Source organism: Amorphotheca resinae (genome assembly GCF_003019875.1).
Source record: "Amorphotheca resinae ATCC 22711 unplaced genomic scaffold M430scaffold_3, whole genome shotgun sequence".
Taxonomy (NCBI): Eukaryota; Fungi; Ascomycota; class Leotiomycetes; order Helotiales; family Amorphothecaceae; genus Amorphotheca; species Amorphotheca resinae.
In genome coordinates, this window is record NW_020194473.1 from 1,375,075 (window position 1) to 1,396,749 (window position 21,675).

The 21,675-nt window shown below is 50.2% G+C and overlaps 4 protein-coding genes across 4 annotated transcripts; 2 read left to right on the plus strand and 2 right to left on the minus strand.

Moving 5' to 3' along the window:
• Positions 1-577: 577 nt before the first annotated feature.
• Positions 578-6,203, plus strand: M430DRAFT_97807 (hypothetical protein; the record flags this gene model as incomplete). Its single annotated transcript, XM_024870068.1, has 8 exons — positions 578-1,223; positions 1,284-2,860; positions 2,918-2,938; positions 3,418-3,684; positions 3,715-4,708; positions 4,758-5,810; positions 5,844-5,964; positions 6,080-6,203. The coding sequence occupies 8 exons, from the start codon at positions 578-580 to the stop codon at positions 6,201-6,203; spliced, it is 4,803 nt and encodes a 1,600-aa protein (XP_024723215.1).
• A 649-nt stretch (positions 6,204-6,852) lies between these two features.
• Positions 6,853-9,571, minus strand: M430DRAFT_26097 (hypothetical protein; the record flags this gene model as incomplete). The annotated part of the gene is made up of 2 exons (XM_024865348.1): positions 6,853-7,719; positions 7,766-9,571. The coding sequence occupies 2 exons, from the start codon at positions 9,569-9,571 to the stop codon at positions 6,853-6,855; spliced, it is 2,673 nt and encodes an 890-aa protein (XP_024723216.1).
• Positions 9,572-11,851: 2,280 nt separating this feature from the next.
• Positions 11,852-15,451, plus strand: M430DRAFT_117093 (hypothetical protein). The gene is made up of 2 exons (XM_024861660.1): positions 11,852-14,892; positions 14,946-15,451. Exons 1-2 carry the CDS (start codon positions 11,902-11,904, stop codon positions 15,264-15,266), a joined length of 3,312 nt encoding a protein of 1,103 aa, XP_024723217.1. The 5' UTR covers positions 11,852-11,901; the 3' UTR covers positions 15,267-15,451.
• A 733-nt stretch (positions 15,452-16,184) lies between these two features.
• M430DRAFT_56990 (hypothetical protein) lies at positions 16,185-20,864 on the minus strand (the record flags this gene model as incomplete). The annotated part of the gene is made up of 2 exons (XM_024868649.1): positions 16,185-19,918; positions 19,977-20,864. 2 exons carry the CDS (start codon positions 20,862-20,864, stop codon positions 16,367-16,369), a joined length of 4,440 nt encoding a protein of 1,479 aa, XP_024723218.1. The 3' UTR covers positions 16,185-16,366.
• Between the last annotated feature and the right edge of the window lie 811 nt (positions 20,865-21,675).

Genomic DNA, 21,675 nt, shown 5'->3' on the forward strand with positions numbered 1-21,675 from the left:
GAATAGATAAGCTACTGACTAGAGATTTCCCATAGTAAGGAGATTTCATCCTGAGGAAGAGCAGCAGATCTTGATATGGTACAGTCCAGTGACCCGGCAATAGTTGCCCAGAAAGAAGTGAGCGAGGCGTGGGAGCGGATTATCTATCTTCCCGATCCTAGCTTCCACACTCGTCCATTGACCAATCAAAGATCACCTTTCGACGCACGTTTTCTGGAGCTCCAAGCGTGGGGCGGGGGACGACCTCTCTGCTCGTGAGCGCTACCCGGTTGCTAGCTATATTATTAGTTTGTATTTGTGGTCGCTCGTCCGTCTAACGTCAATAATTCATGTTTATTCTTCCTCGCATGACAGATTAAGATTCGGACGAAGCACGCAGGATTTTTTGATTAGTTGAAGGATTGACGCTCTAACGGAATTTTTGGTATACAATTACGCTTACTGGTGAAGGAGGAGCCGACTCGTTCGCCTTCGATCAATCAATCAACATCCCACGCTCGAACATCCATCCAGCTCTCTCCCTCTCCACCAATCTCGACCTACGCAGTGGAAATACGTTTCCTGATTCTTCGTCGATATGCGATTCGGCAAGACGCTGCGGAATTCCATCTATCCGCCATGGAAAGATCAGTACATGGATTACGGCAAGCTCAAGAGCCTATTGCGGGAGGACGAGGAGGAAAACGACGGGGCGTGGACAGCCGATGACGAGAACCGGTTCAGCGACGAGATCTTGAACGTGCAGCTTGAGAAGGTGGCAGCCTTCCAGGCGGCGACGTTTCAGAAGCTGGAGCAGCGGGCCAACGAGGCGGGTGAGAAGCTGCGCGATCTCTTGCCCGAGGGGGAGGGGGACAGGAAGGCCAAGGGAGATATCACGACGGGTCGGCTCAAGGAGATTGAGGAGGAGCTTGACAATATCATTAATGAGACGAAGGAGTTGAAGAAGTATAGTAATATCAACTATACCGGATTCTTGAAGATCGTTAAGAAACATGATCGGAAACGGGGCAATAATTATAAGATGAGGCCGATGTTGCAGATGACCTTATCGAAGAGGCCTTTCAACTCCGAACAGGGCTATTCTCCGCTGTTGAACAAGTTGTCTATGATGTATTTTGTGGTTCGTCAGCAGCTTGATGAGGGTCCGGACCAGCCAGTAGTCGCCCCGTCTTCCGATGCGCAATCGCAAACGCTGAACGGCGAGAAATACACGGCTTATAAATGTGAGTACCTTGATGCGCGAGTGACAAAATTTGGCCTGCGCTGAAACTTTTTTGATTTAGTCTGGATCCATCAAGATAACCTTCTCGAGGTCAAGACCTACATACTTCGCCGACTTCCTGTTCTTGTCTACAGCGAGCAATCTTCCAAGGGCCTTGAGGCTCAAGGAGATCCGACTCTTAACTCTCTCTACTTCGATAATCGAGATTTCTCGCTGTACTCGGAAAAGGTCGCTCGCCAGGTGGAGGCTGCGTCACTGCGCGTTCGATGGTATGGGCAGTTGAGCGCCAATCCCGAGCTCGTTATCGAGCAAAAGATCACACATGAGAATGGTAGTAATGAAGAGAAGCGATTTCCCATTAAAGAGAAGTATCTGCAGCCATTTATCAAGGGCGAATATAAGATGGAGAAAAGCATACAAAAGATGGAACGTCAGGGGCAGCCTGAAGCCAAGGTTGAGGAGTTCAAGAACACCGTCAATGACATCCAGGAATTCATCCGGGCAAACGACTTGCAGCCGGTCTTGCGAGCCAATTACACCCGGACGGCCTTTCAGAAACCCCTAGATGACAAGATCAGGATTTCCATCGATACACAAGTGGCCTTCATTCGGGAGGATGCCTTGGATCCGGAGCGGCCGTGCAGAAACCCCCAGAGTTGGCATAGACTTGACATTGACAACAGTTCAATGGTCTATCCATTTCCCAACATTAACCAGGGCGAGGTCTCTCTGTTCCCCTACTCGATACTGGAAATCAAAGTCAGGGAGGATGGGACCAAGAAGCACCCGCAGTGGATTGAGGACCTGATGTCCTCACACCTCGTTCACAAAGCACCACGATTCTCAAAATTCGTCCATGGTGTGGCGTCACTATTCGAAGACCATGTGAACAGTCTACCATTCTGGCTGAGTGAAGTTGAGACGGACATTCGCAAAGATCCGCAAGCGGCATTCGAGGAGGAGGAAGAGAGGAAAGCGAAGGAGGCTGAAGATGGGCTTATGGTTGGTAGCCTTCTAGGCACGTCGAAGCCAAGCACGAGTTACAAGGCGGCTGTCAGCTCGCCACTTAGCAAGTCGTACCTGCAGGAGAGGCTCTCTGCAGAGGACAGGGCTAGGAGTCAGTCAGATGCCAATATGCGTCAAATCACATCACATGACCAGGAAGACGAGGAGGAAGGGGGAGGACCGAGCGGCAGATATGGTGCATTATCTTCCGTCCTGCCGTCCTTCTCGATCTCCAAATATGCGCAATCGCGCAGAGAGAGGCGTAGCGTTCAGCTCCCGCCTGGAATTACGAAGCCCGCACAGCTCATCAAGGACTCGGGGCCGTTGCAAGTAGAGCCCAAGGTATGGTTGGCAAACGAACGAACCTTCTTGAAGTGGCAACATATCTGTATATTGCTAGGCGGACTTGCCGTTGGTCTTTACAGCGCGGCCGGAGAGGATCTCGTGGCGGAGATCATGGGCATCGCATATATTGGCATTGCGATGTTTGCCGGATTATGGGGTTATTATACATACCACACACGGCGGAAGATGATCATCGCAAGGAGCGGCAAGGATTTTGACAATATGGTGGGGCCGATGATTGTCAGCTTCGCGCTGATGATTGCTCTGGTACTGAACTTTATCTTCAAGGTAAGCGGGCCATTCATCCCCTCTGTTTCGATCGATGCTAATCAGAATCTTGTATAGTACCGAGCAGCTTTGAGCACTGTGGACACCCCCTATGATGCCAATTCGACGACGGCCCTGAATGTGGATCAAGCCTGGCCCGAATCAGCGAGGATTGATTTATAGATTCCTTGGGTATGGCGGCGTTGGGATGTTGGTGTAGGTATGAACGAAACATAGTAGATCCAAGACAGGTGAATATTCAGGATGTTAGCATGAAATGGAGTTTCGAGTCTAGTCAAAAATCGATCTTCGAGTCTATATCCATATTTCTACTTACCTATAGAGCCCATCCCCGATATCTGTGAGGTTGGATTCTAAAACTCCTTACAACAATCACAAGGCAAGTAGCCGGTGGGGCATCACGTGCTAGAAGCGAAGGCTCGTACACGTGGGCGACAAGCAAGGCTTCAGGGCCTTGTCTTACTTGATATCCTTGAACTTGTTGCGCTGGTCTTCGGTATTGATAATTGGCCCAGGATTTGACAAGAAGCCCGACCCGCAAGTAATCCTCCACAGAGACGTATGAGATCGGCGGCTCCCACTCTATTTCTGGCGGATCGGTAACCCCTCCGCCGCCTCAGCCCCTCCTCAGCCTTGCGACGACCAAGAACAAATGTCGAGCTACAACTGTCGCGGCATGTCCTGGCCAGATAATCATGAGCGATACCATAATCATGAGCGATACTAAGAAGAAGCTATTCGGGCTCTTTAGGAGCCGCTCGGTCTCAGAGAAGAAGTCTAGAGACTTCCCGCCGCCGGTACGGTATACTCGAGCCCCGAACTTTGTCTTGATTGACTTTCTCATTTTTTGATAGGATGCAGAACATATCAGTAGTCATCGAGAGGACGGACGATCATCCACTCCAACCCGTCTCGGACGTTCACATAGCACGCATTCTCATATGAGACGGCGTAAGAAACCGAGAGCAGCCCCACGGCAGGTCCTGACATCGTGGCCTCCTGCGAATATCCCACCTGATGGGATTCTTTCGCAGGGAGAGGCAGAAGAGATTATTGCCTCGGGGGCTCCCGTATTCAAAGGGCACCGACGAGCAATACCGCATGCGTCGGACGACTACTACGCATTCTACGCGACGTGTGAGGGAAATGAAGGTGCGGGAAACGATGGCGCAGAGCCGTACAATGCAGCGTTTACTGCCATGTCATTCCGACTTCGTGGTGGTTCTGGATCGACTTTATACCCGTGGGAAACGCTGGAGCAGCCTAGTCTCTCCTTCTGCTATGGTTACAGACCGGGTACGATTACTCTGAATCACTGGGTGAGCTTGTCAGGAAAACCAAACCCGCGCATCGAACTACGAGATCCGGACGTGAAGCCCAGAGAGGTAGAGCTCTCGACCATACTGCAGCGTTTGATAGATCTCCAGGGGGGCTTTGAGGAGGATGACGCAAATCTGATGTACAAGAACCTCTACCGCAATCTTCTCAAGGACCCCGACAGATACATCAGCCCGCATAAAGCTATGGAGAAACAGATCGCCGACCTGATCATCGTCCTGTCCAGGAAGGAGTGGATCGATTTTAGCAGGCCCGAGAATCAAGTCGTGGCCAAGTTCTACGCAAGCGCAACGTATACGGATCACAGGCGGTATAAAGCCTTCTTTCACCAGCTTCTCTTGAGCATGGAGCTAGACTTGAGGATTAACTCGAAACAGCATACGGACTGGGCAAAGGGGAAGCTGTTGTCGCAGCTCCCGCCGTGTATAGCTTGGGATCTGGCACTTGCTCGGAAATGGCGTGAATGCATGTCTATCGAGAAGTTCAAGACGGGCGGTGATCCTGAGCAGAGTAAGTCAGGGCACTCTTCCTTGATGTGTCATTACTAACCATATAACAGTTAGGTTCTACCTCAAGGTCAAAAACGCCCAAGTGAAAGCACTGAGAAAGTTCGCCCGCGCCATGAAATGGCCCAATCTCGCCACGGTCGACAACGTGCTCAAAGAACGAGACCCTCACGCCACGCCCCTCGAAGACCGAAGTTCCGACACCATGTCCTACTTCACAGGCGTCATCCTCCCAGGCGTCACGCTTCCCTACCTCGTCATGAACTCCCTCATCGACTGCGACGACGACCAAGGGACCAGCGCCCTCGCCGCCCTCACCCACATGCATCCGCACAGCGGTTTCCAATACAAGAGCACCACCTACTGGTCCTCGACCTGCATCGTAGGAAAAGTGCTCGCGCCCACCTGCCGCGAGATCTGCGGCTGGGTCGGCCCTGCCCGTCCCGCGCCCGACCTGGCACGTATCCAGATCGCGCGCATCCGCTCACGACGTCCGCCGAGATACCCATTACCCCATCTGACAGCTAGCGATATGACCAGCATGTCTCTCCGTTCCGATCCTCTCGGTCCGCCCTCTTCCACCGGGTATCCAGTCTCCGAATATCATCTCCCTATCCCGGACCCCACTGACATAGTCGACACCATCCGGATCGAGAAACTCGCTCTGAAACCCATCGTTCCCCTCCCCCCACCTCCCTCTTCCTCTCAATCCACCTCTCAATCCCCCTCCTCTCAACAAGCCCCAGGAAAAAATGTAATAGGCAAAAAACCACTAACCTACGACGCCGCCATCCAATTCGCTATCTGGGGCCGCTCCTGGCCTCTGCGTCTCTCATACGATACCTCATTCATAGCTGCCCAGCCTTGTGCCGGCGGTCCACATCCCTTATTTGATGATTATGTGTATCATGCCGTGCGCGCTGACGAGTTACTTCGATTGAGAGGATGGGGCTCGAATACCCCTCCCCCTCCTCCGGTCCCCAAACATTCCTCTCCTCCCTCTCCCTCTCCCTCTTCTCCTCCTTCTTCCTCTACCAAAAACCCAGACGCAGGATCATCATCATCATCTACGAGAATCGATAACAACAACAATAAAGCAGCGACCAGTCCAGAAGACCCCACTCGTACAAAAAACGAAGAAGATGAAGAACGCGTCCTAGTCGTAGAATCCTTCGGAGTACCAGATACCGAGGTTCTGGTGCGTGCTTGGTGTAGTCATTGGGGAATTGCCGCGTTGGTTACGGATGTGCGGTGGACTTGGTGAGTTTTTTTTCTTCCCCCTTTTTTCCTTATTTTTTCTTTTTTTTGGGGGGGGAAGGGGAAGGGGAGAGGGGAGGAGAGAGGAGAGAGAGTAAGAAGGCTAATGATATAATAGTATGGCATGTGCGATCCGAGAAGCATACGCAGCGTGTTTAAACGTGGTGATTTTGATTGATGGATATGGACAGCAGGGAGAGGCAGATGGGGAGGAGGGGCAGGGGGATGGGATATCGGTATAATCACATCACATTACATCCTTCACACATCACACATCACACATCGCATCACATCCCATCCTTCTCACCATTCTCACCATCAAACCATCAAGCCCGAGCCATCGAGCCAGACACAGTGTCACATAACTATCTTCATTGCTTGCATGCTTGCTTGTTTGCTTGTTTGCTTATCAAAGAAAATGCCATCTAATAAGCATTCCTCTTCTATCAATCAAGTCGGTATCAATCAATCAATCAATCAATCATCCATCCATCAATCCATCAATCCCCCGTCATACACTCATATCAAGTAAAAAGCCAACAAGCCCCAACTCCATGCCATGCTTGCTTGCAAGTTTCGAAAACACGAAAAAAAAGAGAAGAGTAGAAGGAAGAAGAAGAAGAAGAGAGAAGAGGACAGATGCTATTCCATGAAGATCCCGACCTGACCTGACCTGACCTGACCTAACCCAACCTCCGGACCTCCTGACCGGACCATGTTGTGTGTATCCCATCCATCCCTTCATCCATGCTGTGTTCTGGCGTGTGGAGTTTTTTCTTAATGAAAACTCCACCGGGAGGCGGATATCCTTGATTAATTAATTAATCAATAATTAATCTACTCTACTTAGATAGCGCTTGCTGCACGGGAAGAATATCATATATCATATCCCTAGAGAACACCACCATCACTACCGCTTCGTTCACGGCCCGTTTTGCCCGTGGATTGCTGAACCATCCATTCGAGGATCGTCTCGTAACAGAGGACGAACTGGCGGAGGCTTTGGACCATGCTAAGGCGCTGGCTGCGGAAATCCTGGACCGTTTTCTCGACTAGATCCATGTCTTGGTCAAAGAGCCATTGGGTATCGGGGTCTTCGGGACGTTTGCCTTTCCCTACGTAATCGCTTTGGTTGTTGGAGGGCGTGAAGTCCATGGGGGTGACGCCGCTTCGCATCTCTTTGCGCTGCCGCTTGAGCATGTCGATGACAGAGTCGACGGTACAGAAGGTGCCGGTGCGTCCACAGCCCGCACTACAATGCACGAGGATGGGTCGGACATATTCGTCGTCTTCGGGGTCTGATGTCCTGAGGGGCTGTGTTGGGGATGCGGCGGCGCGCTGCATTTGATTGCTGATCTCGACAAGGCCGAGGAGTTGGCTCGGACTGGCTGGAGCGCCAAAGTCTGGCCAGGAAGAGAAATGGACCTGGGCGATTTCTCGCATGGGCGAGAATGGGTGCATTAAATGGGAGAGGCTGAATTTTCGGACGATCGCGTGGGGTTGCTCAGTCGGTGGAACAGTAGGGGCGTTTTCCGCACTAGTATTGGCACGTCTTCTCCCTTGATCGCGACGTTCGCCTGGTGTCCAGTGCTTCTTGGGATCAAGTGATACTTTCCTTTCCGACAAAGCTTTCAGTCGGTAAGGCCCGTAATCATTGCTCGACCAGTACGGATGGCATTTGAGCTGGCCGCCTTCTTGCTCCGCGGTTAACATTACTATGACTCGAACGTCCTGGTCCCATATAACACTCCAGAAATCCTACACGGCGTTAGCAATCATTCGCAGTGTGTTTCGAGCTGCTTACCTCAAACGTGGCAGGGAGAGGTCCTTGCGACGCAATATACCGCTTATTGCTCCGTGACGCCTTGATATGACTTGCATTGACATAATCACAAGCTCCTTCTGGACGCCCTTGTAGTCTGACTCTCGTGTGCTCGAATGGCCATATATTGTTGTACCTATTCTTGCCACCCTTCTCGATCCCCGCAATCTGTACATCACCGTTTCCCGCCCCTGGTGCCCCGTAAGAAACACCCGAGGAGAGGGCTTTCGTCATTCGTGATTGTTCATCAAGTTCCAGGCGTAGAAATTTGTCCGAGACCTTCTTTCCATGGTCTTCTGCAGCGGCTGCTTCGAGAAGCCATGCAGGGAGAATATTAGGGGCCTCGGAGCTCAGTTCTTCAGGTAGTTTGATACTCAACTGTCCCACGCCTCCTATCAAATCCTGATTTTGCCGAATATTACTGAAGAAGGGATTTGCAACATCCTTAGTTGCGGGAATCATGCATCCCCCAGCCACTGGGGCCACTTCAGGCCTCAATGTCCCTAGGGAAAGACTAATCTTTGAAGCTTGCATATCTTGTCCGTGTTGCTTGTCAATAAATTTGGGATAATTCTTCGAGAATTCCGCAAAACCACCTCTTAAGATATAACCATGCCCCTTCCATCCTTCGTTTGAGAACTTCTTGAGGGTATTCGTCGCCGACATCGCGTCCTTCTTTTCGGAAGAATACGCATCGTAGACGACTATGTGCTGAGCGCTTTCCCACTGGGAGAATCTTTCCTTTTCGTAATCATTCGTGAAGGTATCTTTGAGCTTTTGTAAATTGAAGGATGGTCTCTTCAACAGCGTCGTAGGTATACAGAGATTTAAGGCATCGCGAATTCGGGCTTGGGAATATTGCGGGAAAACACGAAGGTCTAGTATTAAGATCTGCGAGGATGGAAGACGCTCAACCATATCTTTTAATTGCGCTGGACTGATCATGGCAGGCCCATCTTCAAGAGCAGCTGGAAGTGTTTCTGCCCGTTGATGCTGTCCACGAGCGTGGAGCTTCAAGTTCGGTGAAGGTGGGTCTACCCTGTTCTGTGGCAGAGAGAGCCGTAAATGTCTGTCATCAAGATGGGCGGGAGCATTTCGTCGCCCCGTATGCAATATACTGGTCGGGGATTGCTGATGTGGAATATCGAAGAAGGATGGCGCAGTCATTGACGTCTCTGATGCACGCTTCGACTCTGAAGACGATACGTAGGCCGAGTCTCTTTCATCTCTCATTCCCTCAATGTCCAGTCTACCAGGAGTACCAATGCGAGCCTTCGGCACTGATCTAGGAGAGCTTAAATGCTCTGGAGTTGCGGATCCAGTTAGCCTTCCATCCACGCGTGGGCGAATCACAACTGAACCAGTTTGCTCCAAATGAGGTAGATGTCCGCGACCAAGAGTGAAGCCATTATTCGTTTCCGTCTGCCTCTTGAAAGCCTCAAACTCTGAGTTCGAATCTATCGGCTTTGGCGAGGCTGCAGCGAAGGAGAAGATTGAGGAAGTAGGAGGGCTCCAATTCTCCTTTGGGCCTACTCCCGAATCTCGAGAATCCATCGCGGGGTCGGGAATTATACCAAAGTAGTTTGGGCTTTGAGCGCGAACGATTGTATGTGCGCCAGGCGACCGCATCTCTGGAGTCGCGCCTGGGGGGAGTGGCTGTCCGACAGAGGCCGGCACTCTTGACGGCGGGCTCAGTGGTGTCGTGGAGGGTTTCAAGGGAGTGCGGACAGACTGTGAATGAGGCGTTCTTGGACTTGGAGAAGGCCTCGCGGCCGTTTTTGTAGCCATGATGGCGACAGTAATAGCGGTGGCGGTAGGGTCGTGTATCTTGTGTCTGTACCGATGATTCTCGCGGGGTTTCGACGGGGCTTTATGTCTTTCTGTGTTTGGTATCCATCGTGGACTCGTGCGACTAGCGATGGGCGATGTTAAGAGGCTTTTGGAGGGAGGCTCTGGGGTTGGCGGCTATGTGGCGGTCGTGAGAATGAGGGACGATGAGAAGAGGATGAGGACGGGGATGAGAATGTGAATGAATGGAGCGGAATGACGAGATCAGAGGAGAGGAGAGAGAAGAGTAGTGCGACGCGTGAAGAGAGGGTTTTGAGAGAAAGAGAAGAGCAGGGTTGAAGAAGTTGGAGTTGGAGTTGGAGAGGTTGGAGGTTCGAAGGAGTCTCGCTTGTAAAGCTTCCAACGTCGAACGTCGGACGTCGAGCTGCGGTCTGCGCGGTAGAGGAAAAGATGTAAAGTGCTTGCGTCAAGTATTACTGTGTCTGTTATTATGTCTGTGTGTATATGTAATCTGACATTGCCACAGACAAGACCGGTCCAACTATTGCGGCAAAGGGGTAATGGCGAAGGGGGAACCTTTAGCCACTAGGTGGCCGGCGCGACAGAGGAAGGGAGGATCAGGAGAAACGCGTCGAGAGGTCGTCAAGTAAGGCAAAGAGGGCAAAAGGAGAGGCGTAGGTAGGCCGGGAGGCCATTCATGGTATTGAGATCAATACTCCAAGGCGCCGCCTGTTTGTCTGACCGAATGGACTGACTGGTCGATAGAGTATTGCACCGCACAAAAGGTCGAATTCTCTTGTCTCCTCCACAACAGAAATGCACTCGACGCGTGCCGGCGCTCTATATATCGGAATAGACTCGGGATACTATATATGTATAGATGGCGTATACACGCCTATGATATACGTTCGTCCCCCCCTATAACGGGGTATGACATAGAAGCCACAGGTACTCGCCACCAAGTTTCCAAGTTCTAAGTGCAAGTCCAATAGTTGGCCAGAAGCAAGTGTCCAGCCCAAGCGCTCCAACCACCGATTTGCAACGCCGGTTCCACCAGAACCATTTAAACATTACTGAATGCAGAAGAACACGAGATTGTTCCTGGCTATCTCCGGATAAACCCCGCCTCCAGCCCATGGCCTAGAAGGTGGTTGTTCGAAGATGTTCGACGCTCCATCAGAAGTAGTTCCAACAGACGTAGCCACGGAGGAAAACGCACGGAATAAAGCAGCCTTAGCAAGTTAGCCTGCTGCCCTTACGTAGGGCGGGGCCTTAGCTGAAGGGTCAAGGGTGTTTCACTTGTTTCCCGCTGCTCTGTGCGTGCTCTGTGCGGGTCGCAGATTTGAGAAGAGATGTTTGAAATTTTTGGCTCTGGAGTTGTGGTGGCTATTCAGTAGAGAGAGAGTCTCTTTCTGCTTTTGCCTTGCCAACCTGCACTGTCTTCATTGTCTTATAGAGTTCTCGCCATTATTATTCGAGCGCACCTTACGGGTTATCACTATCACAGTATCACTCCAGCCGCCGAAGACGGAGCAGAGCGCTGTGGGGAGGAGCGGGGCGGAGGAATTATGCCTCAGGTACCTATCTCAGAAGAAGTACTAGCTGGTCACGTGCAACAACGTCATACGTACTAAAGGGAAAAAGGGGGGAGAGGGTCAAACAAGGCAAACAGGGCAAACAGGGCTAACCCACAGTGCACGGGGCCACTCATTTCTAAGCGAGTCAGGCTAAGACTAGGAAGATCTGCCTTTCATTGTCGATAATCTCGGCAGAAGATAAAGCCCCCAAGTTCTTATGTAATCTTGGCCTGACTCGCCAGGCACACATATACATACATATCCTCTGCGGCTCATCTGCACCTCGACATCATCATGATCATCACAGCTATGGATCTGGTATAGTAAGGTAAGGCACCTATAGGAATGCATGGAATAGACAATACAATCATCATCATCCTACTGGACAATAGAAGGAGCAAGAAGAAAGCTAGGGAAGAAGCTGAACCGGGCTGCTAAGGCGCGCTCTATGAACTGCTCAGCCTTCAGGAAACAAACATGGTTAGAAATTCCACAGAGTGTTTACAGCATCTTCTTCGAGTCTTCAATTTCTAGATAGCTATTGTCTAGGTAGGTATGCTCCTATTGTCTGTTCCTCAATCGTGGGGAAAAAGGGGAAGGGGCCGTCTTGATGCCTCAAATCTGAAAATGTATGCCTGAGGTAAAATAAATAATCCGCGTCCTCTTTGCTCTTTGCGCGTCCAACATTTACCTTCCTTGCGCTCTTCCTCCTCCTCCTCCTCTCCCCCCTTCTGCCACCCGATCGCTGCCAAAATGTCTTCTCTCTTTGGCAGCCTGAGTACTTCGCAAGCCAAACCTTCCTTATTCCCGACCCCCAGCACCAGTGCAACCTCACAACCCGGCCTCTTCAGCGGACTCAATGCGAAACCAGCTACCTCAACAGGTGGATTATTTGGTTCTGTTGGAACATCGCAGCCTCAACAGCAACAGACAGGAACGGGTCTCTTTGGATCTGCGGGGGCGACCACACAGCCTCAGCAGCAACAGACAGGAACAGGCCTCTTTGGATCTACAAGTGCGAGTACACAACCTCAGCAGCAACAGACAGGAACAGGTCTCTTTGGATCTACACAGCGACAGCAACCTAGCGGCAGCCTTTTTGGCGCTGCTTCGCAGCCTCCGCAACAGAGCTCATTGTTTGCTCCTGCAGCCAGCTCTACATCTCAAGTCCAGAACCAGCAACCGCAGCAGAATGGGGCACGCAGCACTTACTTCGATACGATCCTAGAGAAGAGTCGGAAGCGAGCGGCTGGCGAGACGGCGGATGAGGACCTCCCTCAGCTTCAGCTCGGCCTTGGGGATCTGCGACAACGGATTAAGCGACTTGCTGCTGGCCCATCTGATGGAACCGTCGATGGAAGAGCGCATTACCTTTTGGCAGCCTCTGGCGTAGATCCAGGGGCCGCAGTGAGGGACCTCAACCTTCTGAGCTCGAAGATAGGAAGGGTCGAGCGACCGCAACCGCAGGAAGCCCCTGATACAGACGTGGAAGGATATCTTGCAACCTTGCAAAATCAGACTACGTTGAGTATGATTGCTGATGGTCTGGCACGCTCTGTACGGGATTTCGATGCATTCTTGGACGACAATGTGACGATGGAGTGGGATGCTCAACGGAAGAGAATATATCAACACTTCGGTATCAAACCCAGGGAGGCTACGATGGCTGGAGGCAGGTCAAGTTTTGCAGCTTCGACTTCGGAAGAGCAAGGGGGGTTTGGACGATCGAGACGAAGTAAAGCGGCAGGACTTGCGGGCTCACGGGTGTCGGGAGCAAAGAGCACCTTCGGTCGCTCTGGACTTCAAAAATCCGTGATTGGAGCTGCTGGCCCAATTGGAAGCGGATATCAACCATTGTTCGCTGATGTGGAAAAACGGATGGAGACAAATGGCATTGTTGCACCAAATCCCAGTGATCGATTTTTCCGAGAGAGGCAAACCCGATTAGCTGAGAAGGTCCAGAATCTAAATGCAGCACGGTTACGAAAACGTTGTTATCCAGTACTTCACGAATTTGCGAAGGCAGTGACTCCAGGGGGAGAGAAGCATGCTACTGAAATTTCCCAGGCTTACGGAGCAATGATCGAGATTTTGGGCGAGAAGCCGGACATTGATTCTCCATCTAGTTCAGGTGCAGTCAAGGAGCGGCAGTTTGCTGATGAGTACCTGGACGAAACCCCGAGCTCGGCCAAGAGCATGGCGATTAGGAAGAGGATTCTCGCTGGGTCAGCCAGGTATCTGGAGAAACTATTCTTCGAGGAGTTGGAAGCAACCGTCGCAAAGAGTCCGAGAGAAGCCGCTCTTGGTGGAATCCCAGACGTTATGAGCAAGGTGAAGGCATATGTACGATTACGTGCGGCTCGGAAGGATCTTGTCCCGGATGGTACCGGCCTTCAGATGCTTGACGATGACTACGTCTGGGCACTGGTTTATTACCTGTTGCGATCAGGTCACGTTAAAGAAGCAGTCAAATATGTCGCAGCCAACTCGGTTGCCTTCCGTGCTATTGACCGCAACTTTTTGAACTACATCACGAGTTACTCCGCGAGTGAGGACCGGAGACTCAATAAAGATCAACGAGAGCGTATCAACAACGAGTATAATCAGCGTCTGCGTATAGCACCCCCGAACTCGATTGATCCATTCAGAATGGCCTGCTACAAGATCATCGGTCGTTGTGATCTCCAGTCCCGGATGTTTGAGGGCTTTGAGCACAATTGGTACGATTACTTGTGGCTCCAGTTCGTCCTGGCCCGGGAGATCAATAGAGTTGATGAAATCGCCAGCGAGGTCTGTAACCTTGCAACTGTCCAGACAGTTGTGAAAGAAATCGGCTCTCGTTTCCTTACGAAATATGAGAATTATGGAATGTACTTCTTCATGCAGGTGTTGGCAGGTTTCTTTGAAGAGGCCATTGAATATCTCTACCCTCATGCATATCCGGATGCAGTCCATTTTGCCATCGCTCTGGACTACTATGGTCTGCTCAGGGTCTCAGACCCAGATGCATCTGGAGAAAGTTTGCTCAGCTTTACCACCAGAGGCATTCCTCAGCTGAATTTTGGTCGCATGGTCGGCCTCTACACAAGGGACTTTAGAGCCGCAAACGTCAGCGCTGCTGTTGACTACTTGACTCTCATCTGTCTCAACCAAGATCTGCCGGGCGAGCTCGGCCGCAAGCAGGTCGCGTTGTGTCATGATGCGCTGCGCGAACTCGTCCTAGAAAGTCGAGAGTTCGCTCTGCTCCTTGGAGATATTCGTGCCGACGGTCAACGTGTGAAGGGTATTATCGAGGAACGGATGAGGCTTATCGCCCTGGAGGAGACAGATGATTTTATGAGAACAATCACGATTCAAGCTGCTAGTGTGGCAGATGACAATGGACGCACCACCGACGCAGTCCTGTTATATCACCTAGCAGAGGAGTATGACAACGTTATTGTCATCATCAACCGAGCACTCAGTGAAGCCATTTCCGTAGAGATTGGCCAGGATCATATGCAGCTGCAACCCTCTAAGGCAAGGACTGGTGGTGAAATGCCACAAGATCAACAAGGTAGCCTCAGTCTTACCTCTGTTGATGATCCGGTCTCTTTGGCCGAAAACATGACGACCCTGTACGGTCGGAATCGGATGTACATGGACAGGATCAAAGACACGAATAAAGAAACTTGTCAAGCATTGTTGACTATGAGCCGAGTAAAGACCAAGGTCGAGCAAGGGAAGTGGACAGCAGCTCTGGATGTAGGTTACCCTGGATCACGTTACGAGAGATCTATGCTGACATGCGTTACTAGGATATAATGGCGCTCGATATCTTCCCTCTCCAGGCCCATGGCAACGCGAGCATCATCCGAAGCTACGCCACCAAGTTCTCGGCGCTCGCTCCGCCAATCGCAAACAGCGTGCATAACCTTGTGATGTGGACGATCGAGTGCTGTACCAAAGCGCGCGAGTCTCTCATGAACGGCCAATTTGGGGGAGCTGAGGGGACCAGACAGGAGTTAATTGATAACTTAAAGCAAGCAAAACTGGACTTGATTTCATACACCAGCTTGCTGAGATATAGATTTCCCAACTATGTCAACGAAGCCTTGGCCAGAGCTCAGTCTGAATGACGGGGCCATGTTTGACAAGACGGGGAGGGGGGGGGATCTCAAATGTATTTTAGAAAAAGGACAAAAAGTGCGTCAAGAGGGAAGCTTCCAAAGGAGGCGTTGCTTGCGGAGCAAAAGGGAATGGAGGGATAGATACTACTTCTTCTTGAATCGCGGCGTAATGATGATACATACTGTTATGCCTCATAAGACTGTTACACAGGAGTGTGCTGACTAATTGCCTAAACATCGCCTACCTTTAGGTACCTTACTTACTCCATCTCTCTTTATCTTTATCTCTGTCTTTCTCTTTCTCTTAATTCTTATCCCTCTTTTATATTATATTAAAAACTCGAGATGAGAGAAAGAAAGACGTATGTTCCCTCTCTATAAACGTTACAGTACATCAACATCAACAATGAACATCCCTACAATTGGACAACAAACCAGAGAGAGAGCTCCCCGGGAGAAGTTTTTCAGTGCTTAGGATTTAGGCTAGGGGGGAGCAAGTGCCTTTATGTACGGTATGGTATGATGTGCGACTAGAGAAGGGGGGGTTCTTGGTAGACCTCTGGAGGATTATTAGGATATTGGTAAGGGGAGGCTCGGTTTAATTAGGTAGGTAAGGTAGGTAAGGTAAGGTAGGTGGGTGGAACTCTGGAGAATAGGTACACTGGCTTAAGTGGATTTACTTGCGAGTTGAGTGGATTTAGTTTAGGTCGTATTTAAAATTTAAAAGGGGAAAAGGGGGGAGGGGGGAATAGGGGAAGGGAGAGAGTAGCATCCTTTGCTTCACCAACTAACTGCCTTCAAAATAAAATTCCCCGTTTCCATAATGGAATGAATTGAATCTAGTGTATCTTCTATTACTAGGCACTGAGCAAAGGCTGCAAAGCTCTTAAAGTTTCTAACTTCTATCTATCTATAACAGCAAAGAAAAGAAATCTATCTCTCTATAAAGACAGTCTTTGGGGTAGAAAAATAAATGGATGGGATGAAATGAGATAAAATGAAATACAAAAGGGGGTTTCTCTATAAAGAATGTTAGATAGATAGATATTCTATAGGGTGTGTGTTCTTAAGATTCCAAAGAAAACGGCGAAAGGAAATAAATCATGGTGCTAAGCGGAACTCGAGACTTTCTCCTTCTTATTCAACTTCTGCTGCGTTGACAATTTCATCGCTCCCAGAAGCCGCGAGCAGCGATCCAAGACCGCCTGCCATCGAAACTCCGAACGCAGATAATAAGCACTGAAGAAGAGGACCGTGTTGATAGCGATATACGCAATCAGGATCCCCACGTTTCTCCAGCGCTCGCTATATTTCATATTGACGCCTTCCAGATATACGTCGGCGACCGAGTACCGACAGAATTCGCAGTTGGATGTGGCTTGAGGGTTGTATATGGATGCGAAAGAGGCATTCGCCCATGCGCCCGCGTATTGCCCGCATGTCATCCCCGGCGGTGGTTGGAAGATGTTGACTTCTTCCGGTGCACATTTGACAGGCGCGTCGTGAAGACCATCAGTAACAATTGCGGAAACAAGCCAGGTGAAAGGAGAGACATCGTACGCGAAATGCCAGAATCCGACGAGCTGGCCCAGCGGTTGTAGAACGCCGCTGAAAGCGAGGATGAAGGCATAGAAGAGAATGGTGAGCATGGCGGCGCTCTCAGCGTTAGGCGCGACGATCCCCAGCGTCTGCGAGAAGCTGGTATGGTAGAATTGGTACAGGACAAACACAAACCACATGAATCCCGCCCGGCCGCTCGTTATGGTCCAACCAACGGGAAAATACCAGCAGATGAAGCATAAGCTGGAGATAACGACGCTGAAGGGGACCTCGACAAGAATGCTTGCAACGATGAAGACTGTCCAATGATACATCTTGGAATGCCTTTCTCTGACCTCGTATAAATCTCGGTAGTCGATGAGGCGTGGCTGGAGAAGAACAACGAGTACCAGGCAGAGTAAGAGGATCATGAAGACTGCAAAGACTTTGTTCTGTAGTCCTTGAACTGATGAATCCTGTTTCCAGAAAGTGAATCCGATGAAGAGACCTCCGATGATGTTGATCAATAATTTGCTCTGCACATAGGCAGGGCTTCGCCAGTATTGTTGAGCTAGACGCTTCTGAACCGCGAGGTATTGGGAAAACCAAGGCATTGCGAAGCCACCGCCGACATGCGTGGGGGACCTCTCCCCTTTTCGATCTGAGGTCAAACGAGCTATCTCTTCGGACACACTTCGGATTTCAGGAGAAGCCTTCCAGATCTCAGCCCAATCCTTTGACGCGTGTGCGGTTGCTCCGGCGCCAACGACATCGAGAATATATTCGGCAGGATTTTCTGATTGACCACAAGGCGGTGCGCCGTTTCTCTCAAAGTAACTGATCATTGTTTTACAATCTTTGCCCAATTCTCCAAAGTACACAGTTCTGCCGCCCTTCGCCAGGAGAAGGATCCGGTCGAACTGCTCGAACAAGACGGCGGACGGTTGATGAATAGTACAAAGGATGGCCTGGCCGGCATCAGCCAACCCTCTCAAAAGACTGATGATAGACCAAGCAGATTGAGAATCTAGTCCACTAGTAGGTTCGTCAAGGAAGAGGAGAAGTGCGGGTTTCGCAACAAGTTCGAGACCAATGGTTGTGCGTTTCCGTTGTTCCACATTGAGTCCCTTGCCTGGAACCCCTATAACAGCTTCGGCATAACTTTCCATTCCAAGGGCAGCAATAACCTTTTCGACGTAGTCGTATTTTTCGGCCACCGGGATCCCTCGCTCTTGCCGTAATAGAGCTGAAAATCGAAGGGCTTCACGCACCGTAGCTTCTGAAAGGTGAACATCTTGCTGCTGGACATAGCCTGTCTGTTTTTGAAATGACTGATCAAGTGGACTGCCATTAATGAGAGCATCTCCAGTAACGATACCCGTCGTCACCCTCTGGGCAAGAACATTCAGCAGAGTGGTTTTTCCGGCACCTGATTCTCCCATCAGAGCTGTCAAGGTCCCAGGTTTTACGTAGCCCTGAACATCGTTGAGAAGTCGACGTGTCTCGCCTTTGATGTCGACATCGTAATTCATATGCTGCCATGTGAAAACATCCTTCCCTTTGATAACCGCATCGAAATTGGGAGTACCGTCTTGGTCGAGTGACTGGAAAGGGACGCCACCTTTCTCCTCCGGATCATCAGCATGACGAGATCCCCAAATAGGTCGACGAAAGATGAGGAATTCGCCCTTTGACGTTGGCGGCTTTTTGAACTCGGTGGCTGTAGCATATGTTGCGACAAAAAATACGAAGAATGCGATGCAAATTCCAAGATTGCGCCACACATGGGAGTAGGAGTAACCGAATGCTGCAATGTAGTCGTCCCCCAGAACGTAATTTTGCCCAGGACGAGCACCTGTCACGGCACATACTTGATGGGCAATACTGACATTCTCGAAGCCGGGACCGGATGGCACCAACTCTGCTCCGCATGGAGCCTTTCTGCCGTGAAACTCCATGACCATCTGTCCTTCAATTGCATAGTATATCGGATTGATATAACTAATCCATTTGAACCACGGGTGCATTGATGGTCTCGGAATGATGTATCCGGCGTATAGACCCATGGCAATCATGAACCCACCTGAAATTCCTAGGGCGCCCTCGACTGTATCGGTCAGAGAGGCTACTGTTCGGAAAAGTCCGGTCATGGAAAGAGATGTGAGCAACGTAAAGAGTGTGAAGAGGAAGAACGGGCCCGCTTCCCGCTTAAAACCGGTCATGAAGTATATGATGATAGTAAATACCCCCACATTTGAAAACTTGATCGGATACTGAGTGATCATTGTGGCAAGGGCATCGACAAATGGGTGGTACATCGCGTATGACTTATGTTTTTCCACGACTGGCCTTTGCTCATACTGAGCTGCGATCTCAGCAAAGTTGACAATGATGTTGAAGAGAACAGAGAAGTAGATTACTCCTCCCTTAGAAAAAAATCCGCTGGTGTCTTCCGTGATATCGAAAAACATAGATCCAATGACGAGTGATATGACAACCATTGTCGAAATGATTATTATCGTATAAGCTTTGTCTCCTAGGATGCGTTGGTACGCCCTGGTACATGTTGCGTTAAACTGCTGTTGGAGGTTGAGTATGTGTGGAGAGTTTTTTCGAACCCCCTTCGACTTTTCTTTCGCTTGGATAGTCTGCAGCTTATGCAAAGTATCGTAAGCCCCCTTAGGAAACACCGTCCGATGATGCTCGATGGCTTGAAGTAAATTCGAATAGTATATACTCTTCTTCCAGAGTGCAGAAAACTCTTCCGGAGTACGGGGGACTTGGTTTTCGAATCCTGCTCTGACCCGCCTAGCTTTGGGATCGGTTATCGCCGTGAGAAACTCTGCGGTAGTTTCGCGTGGAAGGCAGTCAAACCCCATATCGAAGAAGAATTGCCGGGCATCCTCCAACTCGCCAAACCAAATTTGATGGCCAAGGTAAAGCACTGTGACCTTGTCATATATCTCCACGAGACTGTTTCCAGGTTGGTAGAGTGCTGATATTGCAATGTTGCCGGTGAGATTTGTAGCCACCCGCAGTGCTCTCGCGAACTCCAAGGACGTTGAAGCGTCTAAGCCTCGAGTCGAGTTGTCCCAGAGCGTGACAGACGCGCGGGTGGTTAACTGCAGTTAGAGCATGTCAATTGATATGTTCAAAGAAGCGGAGTATTGGCATCCATACCATTTCTGCGATCGATGTACGTTTCCTCTCCCCACCAGAAACCCCACGGATGAAATCGTTACCAACTTTTGTGTTGAAAGTATGCTTCAGTCCGAATGTAGCCCCAAGGACCTCTGTCAGTCGGTCCGCATACTCCTTCCGGGATATGCCACCAAGGCGTTGTCGAGGAGTCCTTGTCAGAGCCGCAAATCGTAACGTCTGCCCGACAGTTAGATGCGGGAAATGAGCTTCAGTCTCGGCATTGTAGACGACAGAGCCACGGAAGCGGTTTTTCATGGTTTCTATCGGTATCCCTTGGTATGTGATGTCACCAGACCATCTGGAGAAACTTTCAGTATGGCCAGCAAGCGTCTTCAGGAGGGTTGTACAGCCGCTTCCCGGTCGTCCCAGAACCAGAAGCATCTCCCCCTCCTCGAGTAACCCATCGATTCCGTGAAGGATTTGTCTTTCCGGAGACCGCCTCCAAAGACGACGGAGGAACTGAAAAGATTCAATGAAGACAGAGGTCACATCGGATTGAGTGACCGAATCAACGCCTTCCCCATACACACCAATATCCGTCCAGCAAACAGCCATACTTGCAGAGACTGGAGCGAGATTATCATGTTCAGCGCGGTCTATAGCAGCCCGCAGAGCATGTTCCAGGGACCATCCTGGGCTCTCTGTATTGAATGGGTCTCGAGGGGCGTGGTTTGCGTGGCTGGTATGGTTTGATTGACGACTTTGGCGTTTGGAGAGGGACTGATAGAGTCCACTGAGGTCCTGTTCCTCCAAGGAACCTTTGTAAGTCACATGATCTGTGATGTTTATAGAGTCTTCTCCAACCTCCGTAGTTGTCGCGGAGCTGGCAGTGTGCCCACCAACACGTTTTTCTTCTACACTGGCCATATGAAACGAAGGTCAAGTGTTAAAAGATAGGAATGGTCGGTCACCTGGTTGGTGGGTAATATGATGAGCGGCAACTGACCAAGAAGAAAATGAATTAAACAGGAGATGAAGATAAGCCTCAACGAGAGAAATGAAATGTTCTGAATTTGAAGGCCATGTAGTATTAATCAAGGTTTATAATACAGAAGAAGAATTGGGATAATAACGACCGAGATGTGGATTCGGAGGTTAAAGAGCAAGAGACTCGGCTCCGAGACCATCTAGATGCTCTCCACTAGAGATATCCATGGTAGTGATGGAACCTATTCTAGAAGACCAATAGACCATGCAGGTAGAAACCAAGATGCTCAGTCTTTGTCAGTGAGTGCCACGCCAAGAGAGCGAACAGAAAGCAGGTCGATCTCGGGAGAGGCAATTGATTTGCAGGCCACGGCAGCACTTTCCGCAGATCTGCGTCTGGCATCAGATAAAGACAGATAAAGCGGCATTGATGTATATTGATGGCTCTATTATTAACAATCGGAGTTGGCATTGAGCAATGAATGAGGACTTCAACTTAGTCTTGAAGAGAACCAAATTTTCTCCCAAACAGCGTCAGCTCGGTTCTTATCTGTCCAATCGGCGCATAACTCTGTCGAGGCACATGATCGTAAGCGCCGAATGCGAGTATACGATCTCGAGTGATTGGCCGGTATCACCCGAACCCTCCGAATATATACCAGCCCGTCCTTTGCGGCCGAAGACCATTCAACTCTTCCTCCCCATTATCATCGGTGATTTGGCGCTCCTTGACTTTGCTGTCCTTCTATCG

Excerpts from the sequence above, each read along its gene's own strand:
- M430DRAFT_117093 (XM_024861660.1), top strand. The coding sequence starts at position 11,902 with ATGTCTTCTCTCTTTGGCAGCCTGAGTACTTCGCAAGCCAAACCTTCC. Across the intron at positions 14,893-14,945 it reads AGTGGACAGCAGCTCTGGAT|GATATAATGGCGCTCGATAT; the intron begins GTAGGTTACCCT and ends ATGCGTTACTAG.